The sequence below is a fragment of the Ascaphus truei genome, chromosome 5 (assembly GCF_040206685.1).
Source record: "Ascaphus truei isolate aAscTru1 chromosome 5, aAscTru1.hap1, whole genome shotgun sequence".
NCBI classification, from domain to species: Eukaryota; Metazoa; Chordata; class Amphibia; order Anura; family Ascaphidae; genus Ascaphus; species Ascaphus truei.
This window is the reverse complement of record NC_134487.1, coordinates 219,703,444-219,722,144: the sequence shown is the minus strand read 5'-3', so window position 1 is coordinate 219,722,144 and position 18,701 is coordinate 219,703,444. Positions and strand designations below refer to the sequence as shown.

The 18,701-nt window shown below is 44.3% G+C and overlaps 1 protein-coding gene across 2 annotated transcripts in view; it reads right to left on the bottom strand.

The window, feature by feature from the left end:
* Nucleotides 1-3,299: 3,299 nt before the first annotated feature.
* Nucleotides 3,300-18,701, bottom strand: part of LCP2 (lymphocyte cytosolic protein 2) — a 226,248-nt gene continuing 210,846 nt past the window's right edge. Inside the window, exons 16-21 of one of the 2 annotated variants that reach the window (XM_075601672.1) lie at nucleotides 15,624-15,753; nucleotides 15,032-15,072; nucleotides 12,355-12,455; nucleotides 10,840-10,917; nucleotides 7,095-7,244; nucleotides 3,300-5,371 (exon numbers count right to left, since the gene is read on the bottom strand). In XM_075601672.1, the coding sequence (XP_075457787.1) occupies nucleotides 5,240-5,371; nucleotides 7,095-7,244; nucleotides 10,840-10,917; nucleotides 12,355-12,455; nucleotides 15,032-15,072; nucleotides 15,624-15,753 (632 nt within the window). In that variant the 3' untranslated portion in view covers nucleotides 3,300-5,239. The remainder of the gene's footprint in view (nucleotides 5,372-7,094; nucleotides 7,245-10,839; nucleotides 10,918-12,354; nucleotides 12,456-15,031; nucleotides 15,073-15,623; nucleotides 15,754-18,701) is intronic. The other variant, XM_075601673.1, reaches the window with a different exon arrangement.

The following is an 18,701-nucleotide window of genomic DNA, read 5'->3' as shown; positions in this document are numbered from 1 at the left end:
GTGCTGTCTTTAGATCAGACACCCTTCTTCACATGTTCTTACTCCACATGGTAAATACACTGCTCTTATCAATGACCTGAGGCGGAACTAGGTATTTTTGTACCCAGGGCAAGATCCACCAACTGTGCCTGTTCTCCCCCCCCCCCCAATTTATAGAACACTCTCTCTTTCCCCTTCTCACACTCACTACCTCACTTGCCTATTTCTCCCCCCCCCACTCTTCTCTGTCACCCCGTTGTTTCCCCCTTCTCTTACTGCTTTCTATCTCACCACTTTCTCACTTCCCTTTTCTCTCCACCCCTTTATTCACACCTTTCTCTATCTTCCTCCCTTTTCTCTCTCATATCCCTTTTTCTCTTTCTCCCCCTCTCATCCCTTTCTCACCTCCTCTCTATCTCATTCCTTTCTCTCTCCCTCCCCTTTCTCATGCCTCTATTTCCCCTCTTCTATCTCCCCCACGCCCTTCTCTTTCACCCATTTTTCTCTGCCAACCTTTTCTCTCTTTCCCATTCCCTTATCCCTTTTCTCTCTTCCCCGTCTCTTCCCACCATTCCTCTCTCTCATCCCTATCTCCATCCACTTTCTCTTTCTTCCTCGTCTTTCTCTCACCCATTTCTCTCATCCATTTCTCTTCCCACCTCCCTTCTCTCTTACACATCTTTTTCTTTCTCATTCACCCCTTTCTCTCTTCTTCCCTTTTCTCTCTCACCCTCTTTGTCTCTATTCCTCCCCTTCCTCGGCCATTTATCTATTTCCCCTTTTCTCACCCCTTTCTTCCCTCTTTCTCATTGACTAGGAGAATGGAAGTCGGAACTGACTTCCGGATCTGACTGCCGGGGCAGGCTCCACCATACGCTGATGTTGCTATCCTCTGCCAGGACCTTTGGTCGCTGACCCGACCTGAACCACTTAGGAAGCCTCACCCGGGGCAACAGCCTTGCTTGTCCCTCCCCCGTTGTTCTGCCTTTTCCAATGGCACAAGAATCAGTGGGATGTTTTTCCCAATTGACATCATTGATAAGAGCGGTTTGAACGTTGTAAGTCGATACATCTGATTGTGTGTTAGCTTAGGCCCAATGGGGGCCATAGTGGTTAGTAAGACATTGTATGGCAATAAAAACAAGAAGAAAAACAGCGCACAACGCAATAGTGAAGTATGTATAAAAAGTGTCAAAACATTTATAGGATAATAAATCTGCGTACATAAAAGAATTAAAAACAAGCATTCCGTGTACCTAGACACGGGTTACCAATCACTGTGACAGGATTCGGTAGGATCGCTCACTCCACGCCCCCAGTGTCGCAGTCTCTGGCTTCTGGAACCATGGGATGCACTTTAGGTAGGTGGGTGACCTCTCGGCCTCCATAAAGGTAAGTCCCTTTGAACTCAGTCCCTCTTTGTAGTGGTATCGATCTCTTTCAGTGTGGGTACACAGTCCATAGATATGTAGGCACGGATCCCCCTTCCTTCTCCTGTTCAGCAGCCGTGCCGATAGAGACAGCAGTCCTCAGAGCGGGCCTTAGGAGATGACATCACAGGGATCGACGTGCTGGGCAACGGTATACACCAACCACCAGCTGAGGACTCTCGGCACAATGTGCATGGGCAGCAGGTCACTGGCCTCACCACCGACACTCCAAAATGGCGATCGAATTGCCAGAAGCGTTTGTCATGTGTATTACTACTGTGAAGCGCTATGTACATTAATGACGCTATATAAATAAAGACAAGGGGTTAATAATATTGTGATTTTGTGTGTATTTTTTTTTCAACTAGTCCAGGCTTTCCATTTTGTTTTTCCTCAGTATATGGCAAGTGCCATTTTGATTTCTGAATTGGTAGGTTCACCACCCTGGAGTAGCACCTCCAATAAATTGTGAACTAGAGAGCTTTGATTGCATTTTTCATAGCTCATTTGAGTTAATTGAACACATGTCAATGAGTAACTTTGGAAACATTACTCATTGACATGCCAATTATAATTTCAGCTGATAATGCATTTTTTTTCTGGGCTATTTCGTGTAAATCTTCACTTTTTTTAATGAATAGGATGAAGAGGGCACACTCTTGAAAGTACATTATATTGTATTCAATATGCTCCAAAGAGAGTATTTTGCTATGGCAACTATTTAGTTACCACTACATTTCTTTTAGCAGGATCCCATAGCATTTATCACTAGTTTAAATTCCCGGTTTTATTACAGTTTTTTATTGGTATTTTTATCATCACTGGTCTTCATCATTCACTTGAATCTCTGCTATAATTTGTGTATGCTAAATGTCTGTTTTGTTTTCCAGGTAAAAATCATGCATAACTATTTTTTATTAAATTAGGGTTTTGGGGAGAATAGCACATCATTTTTTTGGCGATTCCCAAGTTGATTTAACAGAGTTTATTGACTAGGGCCCTGAGGCCTGTATAGACGACACCAGCACTAGAAGACACCTTGAATGAGTTGGAAGGTGTATTCGGCACAAGAGGAAACCATATTTGATGCACCGCTCCATTTTTTGGAGCAGAGCTGTGGTATAATGTACATAAGAACAGTTGCTTACATCTGATGCAGTATGTTAGACTTTTGCCACTTCAGATATGGAAGGTTTTCTGGGGCAAATAAAAGGGAAAAAATGGATACATCTCATTATAGTTTGTGCACCATGGAACTCCTCCCACTGACAAACCAAGTCGCAAACTAGGGCAGATGGGGCAAAATTGGAGCAAAAGACTGATACATGGGGCAGGGTGAAAATGTACCCTTTTTGTAACAAAATTACCTTGATACTGTACATGACCCCCTCCCCCCTGGGGGAAGGATAATGGGTTGGACCTTTTTATGCCTTATAGCAGGGGTGCACAAACTTTCTGCACTGCACCCCCCTGCCTGCCAGCCCCAGTGCTCACGCCCCCTCCCCCTTACCTACGAACCAGTGTACGCTGATTCCCCGGTATTTAATTTAAATGCCTTGGGGAAGAGCGCGGAGCCTCTGCAACCACTGCGCCCCCAGTAGAAAATCTTGCACGCCCCCCAGTTTGCGTACCCCTGCCTTAGAGGTTAGTAAAGCATTGCCTTAATACAATTTATGGCATGCAATAGGTAGACATCATGTTGCATGCCTTCAAAGCCGCTATGGTTACTAATTGATCAATCTTTATTAGCAAATATGCCTGGTATATATTGCAATAAAATATATACCTGACATCTTTGGTCATTTTTTTTTTGTTTGATAACTATGGTATTGTTTTTTTGGCAAGCTTTTATTTATGAAAGAACAGACACAAAAATAAAATGCCCAACTCTTTTGACGTTTAAAAATAATAAAACAGACGTTTAATTCAGCAAAGTTCTTATAAACTAGCACTTAAAAAGCAGTGATTTATAGAAGTAATGAAACGCCTACAAATTTACAAGTATATACCTCTGTTATGCTAAAGCATGGCACAAAAAAAAGAATCGCTGTAAAAAGCATGAAAAGAATTTTGTGAAATAAAAACTGTGTTTTTAAAGCGGAGTGGAAAAAGGCTTCCTTTTTGCAATGCTTCTTTAAGGATAATTAATGACAGTAGTTCTGTACAGTAATTATGTATGAAAGGTGTAACAATTTCTGCATGTATACTTTTCTCAAATTAAATCAACGTACACCAGTGCTTGGCAAGATTAGCATTGTGCCATTTTTAAGAAGTAATAAAACAAAATGGTTATATTAGCATTGTGTGTGTGTGTGTGTGTATATGTATGTATGTATATATATATATATATATATATATATATATACACATAATCTATATATACACATACACACTGTAAGAGAAAAAAGTCTGCTCTAAAGAACTTGCAATCTAAGCATTTTAGTTGTTATTTATTAAGCCTCTTCCAAGGTGTAAATGGTATAAAAGGTCATAAAAGATGGCAAGGCTAATTGCAATGTGGAGGTATTATTTTAAACTATTCCATATTTACTGCCTCTAATTACTCACCAACAAAAATACAGCCAGCAAGTGAAAAATATAAAGCAGCAATGCAAGTATTTAAGTGAAAATATGATCCCACACCTCTGCAGAAAACACTGTACACATATAATAATACCAATTATCTATGCAAATTAGCATCCTCCTACAGCATCCTTTAAAAAATAACTTCAAGCAGCAATCTTGCTTTCCTTTTCTTTTTACATAAGTTTGAAGCAGGGCGTCTCCGGAGCTAGTGTGTTAATTTCCACTCCGGGAACCCCCCGCTTCCTGGACTACTTACCTCCGTAGCGGGTGCCGATAGCAGCTTCGGCTGGGCTGTGTGTAGGAAACATAATGGTGGCTTAAATGTCCCGCAGGCCAATAGGAAGCCGTGACATCATCCCTTGCGGTTTCCTGTTGGCCCCCGTGACTAGGCCCTTTAAACCTCTGGAGCTCCTAGCGATACGCACTAAGGAGGTAAGTATCTCGGGAAGAAGGGTGTTCCCCCCCTGCTTCCCACCTATTCAACCCCCGAACATGTACTGTTCCTTTAAAGTTGCCTAAACTGAAGACTATTGCTGCACTGGAGTGTTTATTGAATTCCTTCCAACATCTCTTTAACCCACTTTAAATACCAGCAGATGAGTCCTTCCTCACAGAAGGACATTCTCAGTTCAACACGGCACTCTGTTTTTCTGTAATTCTATATCTATTCCTCTACAACTATAACTGCTAGTGGTTTCTTTTTCTTTTTAGAAGCATTACAGGGCATTTTGGTTAGGCTACACATTTTTTATGTCTGTCTACAGAGACATTGTTTTAGACTATTTGAAGTTGTGATTCTCGGGTTTGCTCTATATTATACATGTCCTGAACAGTGCTTCTTTAATGGTGCAATTTATAATTATTTTGCAGATTTTCATAAGTCCCTCTGTGGTGTTTGTTTAAATAAAAAAAGTTTATCTTCTGATTAACAATTCTCCAAAGTTGCCGGCGACCTGGGATAGAATAAAATGGGTGAAAATGGGTGATTCTTAGGACAAAATATGAACAAATCAACCCAATCGGAGACATTGATAGTAACATGTTCCGGAAAAATGTATTTGCTGCATTTAAATTGGCATTAAAATAACAAGAGTAGAATATTTAAACTGATTATAACTGAAAAAATATTAAAATGAAAAACAAGGAGTTAAATTATCAAGCTTAGTTCACTGTCCTTTACATGCATTGGAGAATTTGATATGCAGCATTATTCATCGATGCAATAATTCTCAATATAATTTTTGTTAATTATTTAAACAATAGCCAGCACCAAATGTTAGCATGCACTGCTGTTTTGAGCCTCGGTCCTTTCCATCAATCAGAAGAAGAGGTGTTCTTTGGAAGTACTCAACAATTTCATTCACTGAAGAAAAATCCTGGTAGGTGACAAAAATTGTAACCAGTGATTACTATTTGATTAGACAAATGTAAGCATGTCACTGACATACATCAAGAAGTGAAGAGGTTAAATCGCATATTTCACTTGTAAATTAACGTACTATTCAACCAACTCAGTGACATGTGAAAAATGAATGTAATAAGAATAATATGTATCACAATACAAAAATCATAGGGGGTAGTGCAACTCTGAGGAAAAAATACTTTTTCCAATAGTCTTTAGAATTGCTAAGTAAATTGCATTTCTGTTCTATGGTCTGTTTTCTCTTATTTCTATGAGCGGAGGATATGAAGTCTAATATTATACTGAATCTCTGACCCCCATCCCATACCTGCAATACTGAGGCTCCAGTCACCTCCTTAAGAGGTTTAACCTCTTCATCGCCATATTCTAATACATAGCATGTGAGTGTGATTATTTTGGCTTTTTCTACTTCTATATTTTGAAGCTTTTTGCTGTGTTGCAATACTTTTTCCCTTTTTTTTATTCTTGCATACACCTGGGAGTATTTGCGCTCCGTATTCTGTGCCATACATCAAGAAGCTACTGCATTTAAACCAGTTTCCTAAACAGATGTGGATTTATAATCTGATCTATTGGAAAAGCTCCAAATGCAAATTGAATAACGTGTATTGTACACAATTTACAACATCTAGACATCTTCCTTGCAATATACTGTAAGGCATTTTAAAGGTAAATTCAAGTTTGATCAGTTACTGTACATGTAGTTAAAATGAAATTTGCAGGCCTCCTTTTTTTTTCATTCCCAACCCATAACCAATGGAATTTCTATTCAAATTGACCAGTCAGTAACTCCCCCATGTGCTCTCATATGTAACAGGAATGAGCAAGTTGTGGTATAAAAGTGAGTAACTTATTATTGAACTTTAAGTAGAAATCGTCTCTGTTGGGACATTTTGGGAATATTTGCTGGAGGTATTCAGACATTAAAAAAAAGTGACAAAAACCCTCCACCATACTGTTCAGTGATTGAAATTACCCCCTGTGGTGCATTAGCATGTCTCAGATAGATCTGCAACCCTGTGTTTCCACATTATCGCTTCCACTGCAGTCAGGGATTCTGGGTAATGACATGCAGTGTCATAATAAATGAGCACAGTGTGTCACTCTTTACTACTTATCCATTTTAACATAGTTAATAAAGAGTGAAACACTGTGCTCAGTTGCATTAGTAAATGCAAATGCACTTTCACTCCCAACAGATACTATAGAAATAGAAAATACTATACATCAGTGTACAGTATATCAACATGTATAAAATAGCTCAATATGAATATTTATTTTTTTTACTAATAGGGCCAAGCTGCCCATGGGTGGGATTACATTAAAATAGAAATCATTGAAAAATGGTTTTTAAGTTAATATACGAAATCTGTATGATTAAAAATATATATCCCCAAAGAACCTATAAACAGCACTTTTAGTTATTTTGAGTTAGGTAGTGCATATTTCTAGTAGGCGTCAGTGCAGAAATGTAGAATAGTTTCAGGTTGGTCTATTTTTTTCTGGACAAACATGACAGTTCTTCATAGATATGATTGTAAAAGAGCATTTAAGAAGCCACCTCTTCAGATGTCCAATTAGTGAACAAATCTCATTTTGATCATCTACCTATTTTGCTATTGTTATTAACGCGCTGTACAGTATCAAAATTGCAGAAATGATGAAGGGTACACTACCTCTTGTCCTCTCAGTCCAGATCCTAACAAGTATACACTATTTTGCTTGTCATAGCGGATCTGAACATTATAGACTTTATTTTTGTATAACACCACAAGAACAAATGGATGTGTTGACTTGGAGCTGTCTCTCACCAGAAACGTCCCATCCTAGAATAGAAACAAAGGTCTCATCTCAATATGGTTGCATGGAAATGTACCAAAAACATTTTATACTTGGAGTATATTCTAGTGCTGAGCAACATTCTACCAATATGTGCCGTCTGGGATGGGTTCAGGCATTCAGCGCCCTTTTCTCTTTGAGTACAATGTGATTTAGGATTTCATCATCACTCTCCCTGACATAAGTCTCAGCACAGTTATCTCCACATGTCAGTTCAGGGTAAAACAACGGTCCCCTTCTTTCTCTGTGATTGCCCATGCAATCTGTTCCTCTAAAACAGGGTTTCCCAAACTTTTTTTTCCGTGACCCGGTTATTTTTTAACTTCTTTTTCGTGACCCACTAAAATTTTTATCGTCTATACTGGCCTATAGGGCCTGCACAGACACACACACAGCCACTGATACACACACAGACACACACACAGCCGCTGATACACATACATACACAGCCACTGATACACACACACACACAGCCACTGACACACGCAGCCACTGACACACACACAGAGCCACTGATACACACACACGCAGCCACTGACACACACACCCAGCCACTGACACACACGCAGCCACACAGACACTGCTACACACACACACACACACTGATACACACACACACACAGAGACACTGCTACACACACAGAGACACTGCTACACACACAGAGACACTGCTACACACACACACACACACACACACACAAACACTGATACACACACACAGACACTGATACACACACACTGATACTGATACACACAGACACTGATTCACACACAGACACACACACACACTGATACAGATACACACACACACACACACACAGACACTGATACACACACACACTCGCTCTCCCCTATACGCACACAGACACAAACAGTGAATTACAGGCAACGACGGATGTGAGTGACTGGAGGGGGGGGCAGGGACACTCTGGTGGGAGAGGGGGGGGAAGGGACAATTAGGTGGGAGGGGGGGGGCAGGGACACTTGGGTGGGTGGGAGGGAGGGGGTCAGGGACACTTGGGTGGGTGGGAGGGAGGGAGGGGGCCAGGGACACTTTGGGGGCCAGGGACACTTGGGTGGCTGGGAGGGAGGGGGCCAGGGACACTTGGGTTAGCCAGGGACACTTGGGTGGGTGGGAGGGGGCCAGGGACACTTTAGGGGGCCAGGGACACACTTAGGGGGCCAGGGACACTTGGGTGGGTGGGAGGGAGGGGGCCAGGGACACTTGGGTGGGTGGGTGGGAGGGAGGGGGCCAGGGACACTTGGGTGGGTGGGTGGGAGGGAGGGGGCCAGGGACACTTGGGTGGGTGGGAGGGAGGGGGCCAGGGACACTTGGGTGGGTGGGAGGGAGGGGGCCAGAGACACTTGGGTGGGTGGGAGGGGGGGGCAGGGACACTTGGGTGGGAGAGGGGGGGGGGAAGGGACAATTGGGTGGGAGGGGGGGGGCAGGGACACTTGGGTGGGTGGGAGGGAGGGGGCCAGGGACACTTGGGTGGGTGGGAGGGAGGGGGCCAGGGACACTTGGGTGGGTGGGAGGGAGGGGGCCAGGGACACTTAGGTGGCTGGGAGGGAGGGGGCCAGGGACACTTGGGTTAGACAGGGACACTTGGGTGGGTGGGTGGGAGGGGGCCAGGGACACTTTAGGGGGCCAGGGACACACTTAGGGGGCCAGGGACACTTGGGTGGGTGGGAGGGAGGGGGCCAGGCTTGGTTGGGTGGGTGGGACTTTAGGGAGGGGGCCAGGGACACTTGGGTGGGTGGGAGGGAGGGGGCCAGGGACACTTGGGTGGGTGGGAGGGAGGGGGCCAGGGACACTTGGGTGGGTGGGAGGGAGGGGGCCAGGGACACTTAGGTGGGTGGGATGAGGGGGGCAGGGACACTTGGGTGGGAGGCAGTGACTGGGTGGTGTGACTTACCTTGCCGCCGGATGCTTTCCCCTGCTGCCCCCGATATCCCCTGGTGCCCGGGACGGGAGGTGGGCTTGGGGGCATGGGAGGTGGGCTCGGGAGGGGGTGCCACGGGAGGTGAGCTCGGGAAGCTGGCCGCGGGGGGAAACGGGCCGCAGTAGGAGCTTGTACTTCCACCCTGCCCCATGTAACGTGCGGGCCGCAGAGGAGCTGGTACTTCCTCCTCCGTCCCACGTTGGGAGCAGGGGGGAGGAAGGGAGCGGGGGAGAGGAAGGGAGCAGGGGGGGAGGAAGGAAGCGGGCCCTGCTTGCCCTGCGCAAGCGCGCGGGACCACGGGGGGAATCACCGCCATTTTTTTTTACTTGAGCGGGAGGGGGGAGACACCACGCGGCCAGCCTCGCTGCTACCCAGCAATTTTGGTGCCATGGCCCGGTGCCGGGTCGCGACCCACCATTTGGGAAACGCTGCTCTAAAACTATGACGGGCACTGGTCCTCACATGTAACATATATATACCTGCCTAAACACACCTTTATACAATATGTGGAGAGATACTGGTGGACAAAAAGAAACACATGACATATCTGGGAAATATGCTAATCATTTTATTACACTTTGTACATCCAAATTCTGTCTACCAGGTTATTTGAAGGTAGTGCTAATTTAACCTAATGTTAAGCCTATGGCAATGAGATAAACAACAACCATTGTGAGGAGTGGATCAGTGAGTAAAGACACTGGCAGGGGAGCCTAGTTCAATTCCCGGTGTCGGCTCCTTGTTACCTTGGGCAAGTTACTTTATCTCCCTGTGCCTCAGGCACCAAAAACATAGATTGTAAGCTCCACGGGGCAGGGACCTGTGCCTGCAAAATATCCATGTAAAAGCGCTATACAAGAACATGCTATTATTATTGTTTTTGCATTTAATTAGCTTTGTGGATATGCATTAAACATCCGTTAATAACGTCACTTGCCTTGGTTTAATTGAAATGTATTTGGCCCTAAGTGTCTTGGGATAAGAATAACGTGCTTTTTATTTTCTTGTCTGTCCAGTTTTGTTTTGTTGTTGTATAGATATTCCACAAAAAGGAGGGGTTATTATAGTCTCTAATGCTGACACTATCCAATTCAGGACTAAAATGGAAGTGAGTCTGTATAAAGTAAGCAATATACAGTACACATTGAGCTTTTAAGGTGCTTTCAGTGATAGCTACATTTCATGTAAGCTGAAGCCTGGTTATTAGTGTTCCAAGCAGAATTTTGATGGGAGAGGACTGTATATTGCAACTTACGGGTCTACTGTAAGTACCAAAGCAAAAGTGGAGCAATTCTGGGCTAAAAAAACTGAACAAGATGTATGAAAGACAATAAGCTGATTGATTTTGATGGCACTTTTTTCTGATACATACGGTGGAGGTATTTTGCTCCATAATTGCACCACTTTTGCCTTGATACATATGCCCCTTAGTGTTCACTATATTATTTCATTTTACCAAACCATAAATTGAGATCTACTGTGTAGGATTTTAAACCCTTTTTGATAGGGCTAAATTGAACTTAAATAGACTTGATTATACTGTATATTGTAGTTTATTTGGTAATTAGTTGTAATATTATAATACGTAAAGGGTGAAGTAAATAGTGTTTTTTGTTGTTGTTTTTTTTTACATTTTTACCTCATTTATTGATCTAAGGGCGCCCTCGGCTTCTGATCTTGAAATTTTACCAGTATACCATTGATCGTCAGACAGACTCTAGGACAAAAAGAGCAAGAGGAAAGGTGAGTAATTATGTATAGTTTGTGAACCCAAGCACTGTCAGATGGACATTTCACCACAAAATATATCAACCTTATATAGTAACAAACAGAGGGGAAAAAATAAAAATAAAATGTTATATATATATGCATGCACCCACACATATAAACATCAACATTTACATATTGTGCTTGTAAGTAATGAATAATCTAAAAATCTATATATCGTATGCATATTTATGTAAATTTTACATCCAACCAATCTTCTGCAATTTCAGTGCTGTACCTAGTGTATACTGTAAGTGTTGTATTAAGCACAACTCTCTATTTGCAACGAAAAAAACCTTAAAACAAGGAACAGAAGCGCAGAGCCGATCCATAGATTGTATAGCACGTTATAAGACAGCATAGAGGTCTTTTTAGAGGTATATTATACTGGATAAAAACGTGCGACACTCTCTCTGTCTACTGTATATGTGTCTATATAACATGGTGGAAAGAGGAGACACAAAAGCATGCATTTCACTAGAGTAAAAAACTATATTAAAGCCGCAATACTACATTCCCCCTTTTTCTTCTTATTTTTTTTATGTAAAAATGTATCATTATACATTCTTACCTAAACTGGCAATCGTTTGGTGTTCTTGTTATACAGTAAATCTATCAAAATCCTGATTGTGTGCCTAACGATATGGCCACCTTCTAACTTTCTGCTACAGTCTGTGAAATGCTGTAGCTATGTAACATTATATTACTAAGTGTAACACATTTATTGTTACAGCTTTCGAGCGATAGACAGTCTGTGGTTTGGAACACAACAAAGGATCTGTTTGTGTTACTTTGCCAAAGGCAGAGCTCAAAAAGGTGTGCGTCAGAGCCTGTTTCAAAAGAGGAAGTGGATTTGACATTCTAAATTGTTGCTGTACAACCACAGGATGATTTTTGATGGTTTGCTGCTTTACGGCTATGGCAGTTCACTATTTCCCCATCTGCTATAAGATGCCACTGGCAGCATTTCCCCTCAAGCACTCCATTGTGGTGGCCTTATTCTTGGTCCAGCAAGATCTAACAGCAGCGCTATTGCTGGTGTCCCTTTAAGATACAGTAAATGTCACCACTTTTTTGACCGCTTTCTAGGGGAGATTGCCTTTACCGCCCCAATGGAGGAAGAATGCAATGTAAATGGATTGAGTCACTGTGATTACGCCGCAACCACATGATCTCGGAGGAGCCAAAACGTGGTCATGACTTGCTGGTTGGCTGTGGGACTGAAAGGAGTCAAAGCAATGAATATTTTACTGCTTTGACTTCAGACAGTATAAAATGATGGTGTTTCATGACACAAGTACTCAATTTTACTGCTCTGGCATCATACTGTACGTGCCAAAGACACAAGCCTTCTACCATTCAACCCACGGCATAGTTAAACTGGTACCTCATTTTCTGGTGGTGTCGGTTGTGTTATAGAATTGCCGGGAATTGGAACAGGTGGTCTGCCATTGCACACCCCTTCTGACAATGACCTGTTCATGTTACCTTAAAAATAACAAACAGAATATTAAGTACTGCATTATTAAACCACATACAAAATAAGAAGGCTTGTTGATAGGATGTAACAGCTAAGTGTAGGAACAGAAAATGAGATAGCACTCCACTGGTGTTGTGTGAATAATAACATTTTACAGGTAGTCCTCGCTATCCAACGTTTCACTTTACAACAAATGGCATATCCAACGCTTTATAATGCAACCCTACGGGCCGTTTTTCGATGTCGAAATGCATTATCCAATGCTCACCACCACTGATTAACATGGGACTCACTTTACAACGGTTTCACTATCCAACCCTACTTCCAGAACGGATTCCGTTGGATAACCGAGGACTGCCTGTATTTGGTTTATTGAAGGATCATCCTACTTTGGACCTTTATCTTGATAAACCAACCCTATTGTTCACGCAACCCCAGAGGAGTGCCATCTCATTTTCTGTTCCTGCATGTGATCCTCATTCGATGTGGAAGACAGTGCACCTTTTGCAGTACTTGAAGAAACTGGGAGTGCTCCTATGCCCTGTTTGTTTCATACTGCTAAGTACCAGATTTTTTGCGTGCAGAAAATTATTGTGCATTTTCTATAGAAAAAAAAGCTGTGTGTGCTGTGCACGCGCATAGTAAGTGAAACTTCTTTGTGTGTTGTCAGCAACATATAAAGTAACAATAATATTATTACTGCTTAGAGCATGAGTAAATTTGATTGGCGGGGTCATGTTTATTGGCAGCAGTGCAGTGGCAGCAGTACCGGCATCATGGATGTTAAGCGGGTGGGGGAGCTCACTGGGGGGGGGGGGGGAAATAGGCACATCATTGAGGGGCGGTGTTTGACGCATTACTGGGGTGTGTGTGTGTGTCAGAGTGTACGTGCGCGTGTCAGAGTGTGCGTGCGTGTGTGTGTCAGTCAGTGTGTGTGTGTCAGTGTGTCTGTCAGTGTGTGTGTGTGTCTCTTTGTGTGTGATGTGTATGTCTCTCTGTCCTGCCCCCAGCACCCTTGTCCTGCCCTCAGCACCATGGCCTGCCCCCAGCACCCTTGTCCTGCCCTCAGCACCCTTGTCCTGCCCTCAGGGGAGGGGAGATACTCAGTGTCACTATCCAGTGCAGCATACCCACTCAGGGGAGGGGAGATACTCGGCGTCACTGCACAGCCCTGCATGGCAGGGGAGGGGTCAGACAGGGGAGGGGTGTGCTGCTCCATGCGCTCTGCCCGGGGGGCGGGGTGTAACATTGCATCCGGCCCCTGTACACAGCACAGCCCGTAGTGGGCTCACAGCTCCAGGACCCAGCATATCACAGGAGCAGCCCCGGGGCGGAGGGTCACACCCGGCCGGGTCACCACACTCCCCCCCCCCCCTCCCCTCCACAAATTCTGCGCACCACCTCCCCCCCCCCTCCTGAGCCGCGGGGGACATGCGCCCGGCACAGGCATGAGTGACCCGGGCACCGCCCCGATCTCCCGCAAGCAGCGGCTCACGGGAGCTCTGGCAGAGGGCGAAGTCGCTGCGCCCGCAACGGATGAGCCAGGCGATTGCGCCTCGGCACTAACCTACTGCTTCATCTGCAGCAGGGGCAGTCCCCCGCAGGCGAGAGGTGAGGTTACCCGTCAGCTGCCCGGCCTGCCCGGGTCACCCTTTCCTCCAGCAGCAGGAGCCTGCCCCCGGCGCCGAGCCCCTGTGCCCGGTGGATTGCGCCTGGGTTTGCGCCGTGTGCCACCGCTTCCTCTGGGCGCAGTGGGACGTGTTCCAGCCAGACAAGCGCATGTACTGGCTGAAGCGGCCCTACCAGTGCGGTGAGGGGGCCCGGGAACACCCGCATGAGTGGAACCCGGAGGGCGGAATGGCGCCGCTACCAGCGGCCGTTAGGAGCATATGGCGGGAACAGAGCCGCTGCCAGCCGCTGCCAGCCGCTTCTGCGCATGTGTGGTGTCCATCAGTGGCGCCATCACAACTGCGCATGTGCGGCATGGCAGTGGGCGCGGAACGGCAGCCGTTAGGAGCGGCCGTGTGGGGGGTGCGGCGGCCGTTAGGAGCGGCGGCGGCGATAGCATGTGACAGCAAGCGTGTGGGGGGAGCGGGGGGGGAGGGGGGGAAGAGCCGTGACGTCACTTCCGTTTCACATTTCGTCTCCATCTGTCCAGTTTTGTCCCATCATAACTAGGTGCCACTAAAGAAGTTTCACTTCAAAACTGTATTAATTACCAGTAGCTCATGAACACTTCCGCTTGTATTAAACAAATGATGGGGTTTATGCACAGGTCAAAAGCTTGCAATTCTGGAGCAAAATGGTTGCTCCAAATTTTATGACATACTAAAGTGCAGAATTTGATACAACCCTTTATAACATAAACTCATGTAACTTGTCATTAGGAGTAATGGCAAAGTCACATGCTGAAGCAAATAGTGCAAAATCAAAACAAGCTACATTAATACGAAGAGACAATGCACCCCTAATAACTGACTCATTTGCTTAATGAATCAGAAAAGCATCAGCGAAGGTAGTAGTTTTTCAATCAGCCAATGTTGCGTTTGCTTAAAACTAGAAAGTGATTGATTATTTTATTTACCTTGTTTGTAAGGGTAAGGCAGTTGTCCGACTGTAGATGAACTGTTATAAAATAATGTTATAAGGTCAGAAAAAGAAGAAAATAAGATTACACTTTTTTGTTATTTCTAGTATAATCCACATGGAGAGATACCTGGGAAATATATAAATTGAAATTAACATATGTTAACATATATGAGGAGAAGGAGTGGCTCAGTGAGTAAAGACACTGACTGGTACTGACAAGGCAACCAGGTTCAATTCCCGGTGTTGGCTCCTTGTGACCTTGGGCAAGTCACTTTATCTACCTGTGCCTCAGACACCAAAAACATAGATTGTAAGCTCCATGGGGCAGGGACCTGTGCCTGCACAATGTCTCTGTAAAACGCTATATAAAAACTTGCTAAAAAAATAAATAAAAAAAAAATGTACGAGGTATCTCAAGTGTGTTTACAGTTCTCTCTCATTGTGGATTATAAGAGTGACCGTATTTGGAGGTATATTAGTAAATGGCTCTACAAAATAGTATTTGTTCTGGAGCCTGAACAGAAGTCTTTACAGAACAGTACAGCTGAGTATACTCCCTTTTAAGTGTTACACTTGATATAACATACCTATCTGTAATCGGCAAAGTGTTGGATCCAGAAAATGTGCTCTTGGGAGAAGGCTTTGGTGAAGATCTTAAAGGGAAGGTGTTTGAAGAAAAAGGTGATGGACTGTGTTGAAGAGGTTGTCTCTTAGGGCCTATTATGCACATAAAATTATAATTCTCAACATTGCAGAAAATAACATAACATATTTTTTTTTTATTTATACAATGATGGATTAAGATATGCATATAACCATATTAGACCCTAGTGCAGTGAAAAATTAGTGAATGAAAAGCGCTAATATGGAGAGAGAGAGAGACTGTTACTTGTCCTTGAAGTCCAGTAGGCTGCCTAACCAGTATAGCTGATTGTCTCCACAACCAGAATGGAAATGAATACAGTACAAAATAGACCTGTATGGCGCCAAGAATGACAGTCGCAATGTTGTAGACAGCAAACAAATTGTCCCTCTGTGGATTCCTCCCGGTTTGTTATGCTGACGTGTGGCTTCTAAAGGTTCTCATGGCACTCAAGAACATATGTAAATGATAAAGACAGTGTAAGAATTGGACTTCAGTCCCGCCCCCGTGATGCGTCTTGTGACAAGTCAGGTGACGCACCTCACACTGAGGTTGCACACAGGAGTCGTGCTCCCAGGCTGGGGGACACCGCATGGATTGGGCTTAGGCCCCGCCCTCGTGACATGTGACGTGCCCCCAAGAACATCGTGCACAAGCGCCGCACCTACCAGAATCAGGCTTTGGCCCAGCCCCCGCAACGTGGCCCGTGACGTCACGGTGGACGTTCCAAGCATTGATAGGACTACACGCCGGCGCCACACTAACACAGGCACGCAAGGGGTTAATACTATTAGCTACTCCACACCTGTGATACACCCCACCCCCTGCCTATAAGTGGACAGCCGATGTCTAATGATTCATTGCTCACAGCCTTGTGCTGCTCTCTCATTGGCTATCTATCCTTATATGCTCAGCTTTGCCTCAAGCAAATTTCCTGAGCATAAACTTCTGTTTGTGTATCGTGTGCTTGCCTCAAGCACCCTGCTGTATTCTTGTCTTGCTTCTTTGTGCCTTGACCCCAGCTTTCACTTCCACTCCTGCCTTTTCTGATCCATATACCCCGGCCTGCTTCCGGACTCCCATCATCTCTCCTCCTTTACCACCTCTCCTTTACCACGGCTATGGATAACCACAATTCTACCTTCTCCAATCCCAGACCACGGCAAGTATCACAACCACTCTCACCTCTCCTATCCTGACCCGGCTACATGACCCATACCATGCAGTCCGGACACAGTTGTAGGTCACTAACATCCCCACCTCAGCCTCGCGGTCCCGTCCTGTTTGGTGTGAGCACCCGTTACAGACAGAAACAAAGCACCAATAGTGCATTATCTTTGACCAATTGGTTAGAGGTAAACAGGACTGCATTTCATGATGAGCTGAACACTACAGTGCTGAAAATCTTTTCCTCAAGAATACATTTTATTGGGATTTAAAACAATAAAATACTGCAATATGATAATATGTTGCAAAGTGAGCTGAGCTTCTATGGATCCTGATAGGACCAACTCTCCAGCAGGTTAAAACTGAAATCCTACTTTCAATTAGCCCCTCATTAGCCCCTCGAACTTGCGTAATCAGTACCGCTGATGAAGAGACAGAGAGGTCTTGACACGTGTAGGGTGATTTTTGGACTCTCAGGGACACGTAGCTGAATCTGTAGAGCAGTGACATCATCAGGTGCAGCCGTGCAGGGAAAGTTTGATCCCCAGACGTGCAGCCGTCGATCAAAAACGCGAGGAGGACACGCCTTACACGGAGTGAACAGCCGGGAGACTACAGTCATAAAGAAACCTACTTTCAAGGCACAAGTTCGAGGGGCTAATTGTAAGTAGGATTTCAGTTTTAACCTGCTGGAGAGTTGGTCCTATCAGGATCCATAGGAGCTCAGTGCACATCACAGCTCACTTTGCAGCATATTATCATATTGCAGTATTTTATTGTTTTAAACCCCAATAAATTGTATTCTTGAGGAAAAAAATATCAGCACTTCAGTGTTCAGCTCATTATGAATTGCATTTCGTTTACCTCTAACCAATTGGGCAAAGATAATGCACTATTGGTGCTTTGTTTCTGTCTTTATCATTCACATACTGTATGTTCTTGAGTGCCATGAGAACCTTCAGAAGCCACACGTCAGCATAACAGACCGGGAGGAATCCACGGAGGGACAATTTGTTTGCTGTCTACAAACATTGGGAGTGTAATCCATGGCGCCATACAGGTCTATTTTATATTCATATTAGACCCCAGTTATTTACTGAATTTAAATTGTTATATAGTAAATTCAGACTGAAAGCATATTCAATATATACAATCAATTTTTATTTTTTTACATTTCAATAAGGTATACATCTGGTTCTAAAAATGTTTAACAAAATTAAAACCTGTTTTTCCTTGTCAGCAAATAACCACAGTATAATGGCTACGCACAATTCAAATTGATCATACAGTATTTATAATTTTGAAACAACTATCTTAGGCACAAGTTCAAAAAAATATTCAGTAACCATCCGCTTTCCTAAAGTATAATCACAGTCATAAGCAGTCCTTAAGAACAAGGCTTAGGCTTTTCAACAATGCTGCCATCCAACTTGTCTTTTCCATCCACTCCTAACTCTCAGACTGCATAATTAATTCATCCACAGTCAGACTCTTTGCATCCTGCTGTCTACTTTCACTTACGCTTTATACTGTATGTTTAATATTAGTATCTCTCTTTACTGTATTTCCAAATATACTGCTTATGTTGTACAACTCAACTGAGCTGGGACCCTACTCTCCATTTTGCACTTGTAGCAGCCACCCCCTTACAATACACATACAGTACATCAGGCCTGCACAACATACGGCCCGCGATGCCCTCCTCCCCCCTCCCTCAGCCCGCTCTGCAGACACAGGAGGGAAGGAGCGCCAGCATTTTGACACGCTCCCCACCACCTCATGAGCCCGCTCTGCCGACACATTGAAGGAGCGCTAGCATTGTGATGCCCAACCCCCTCCCCAACCCCCTGAGCCC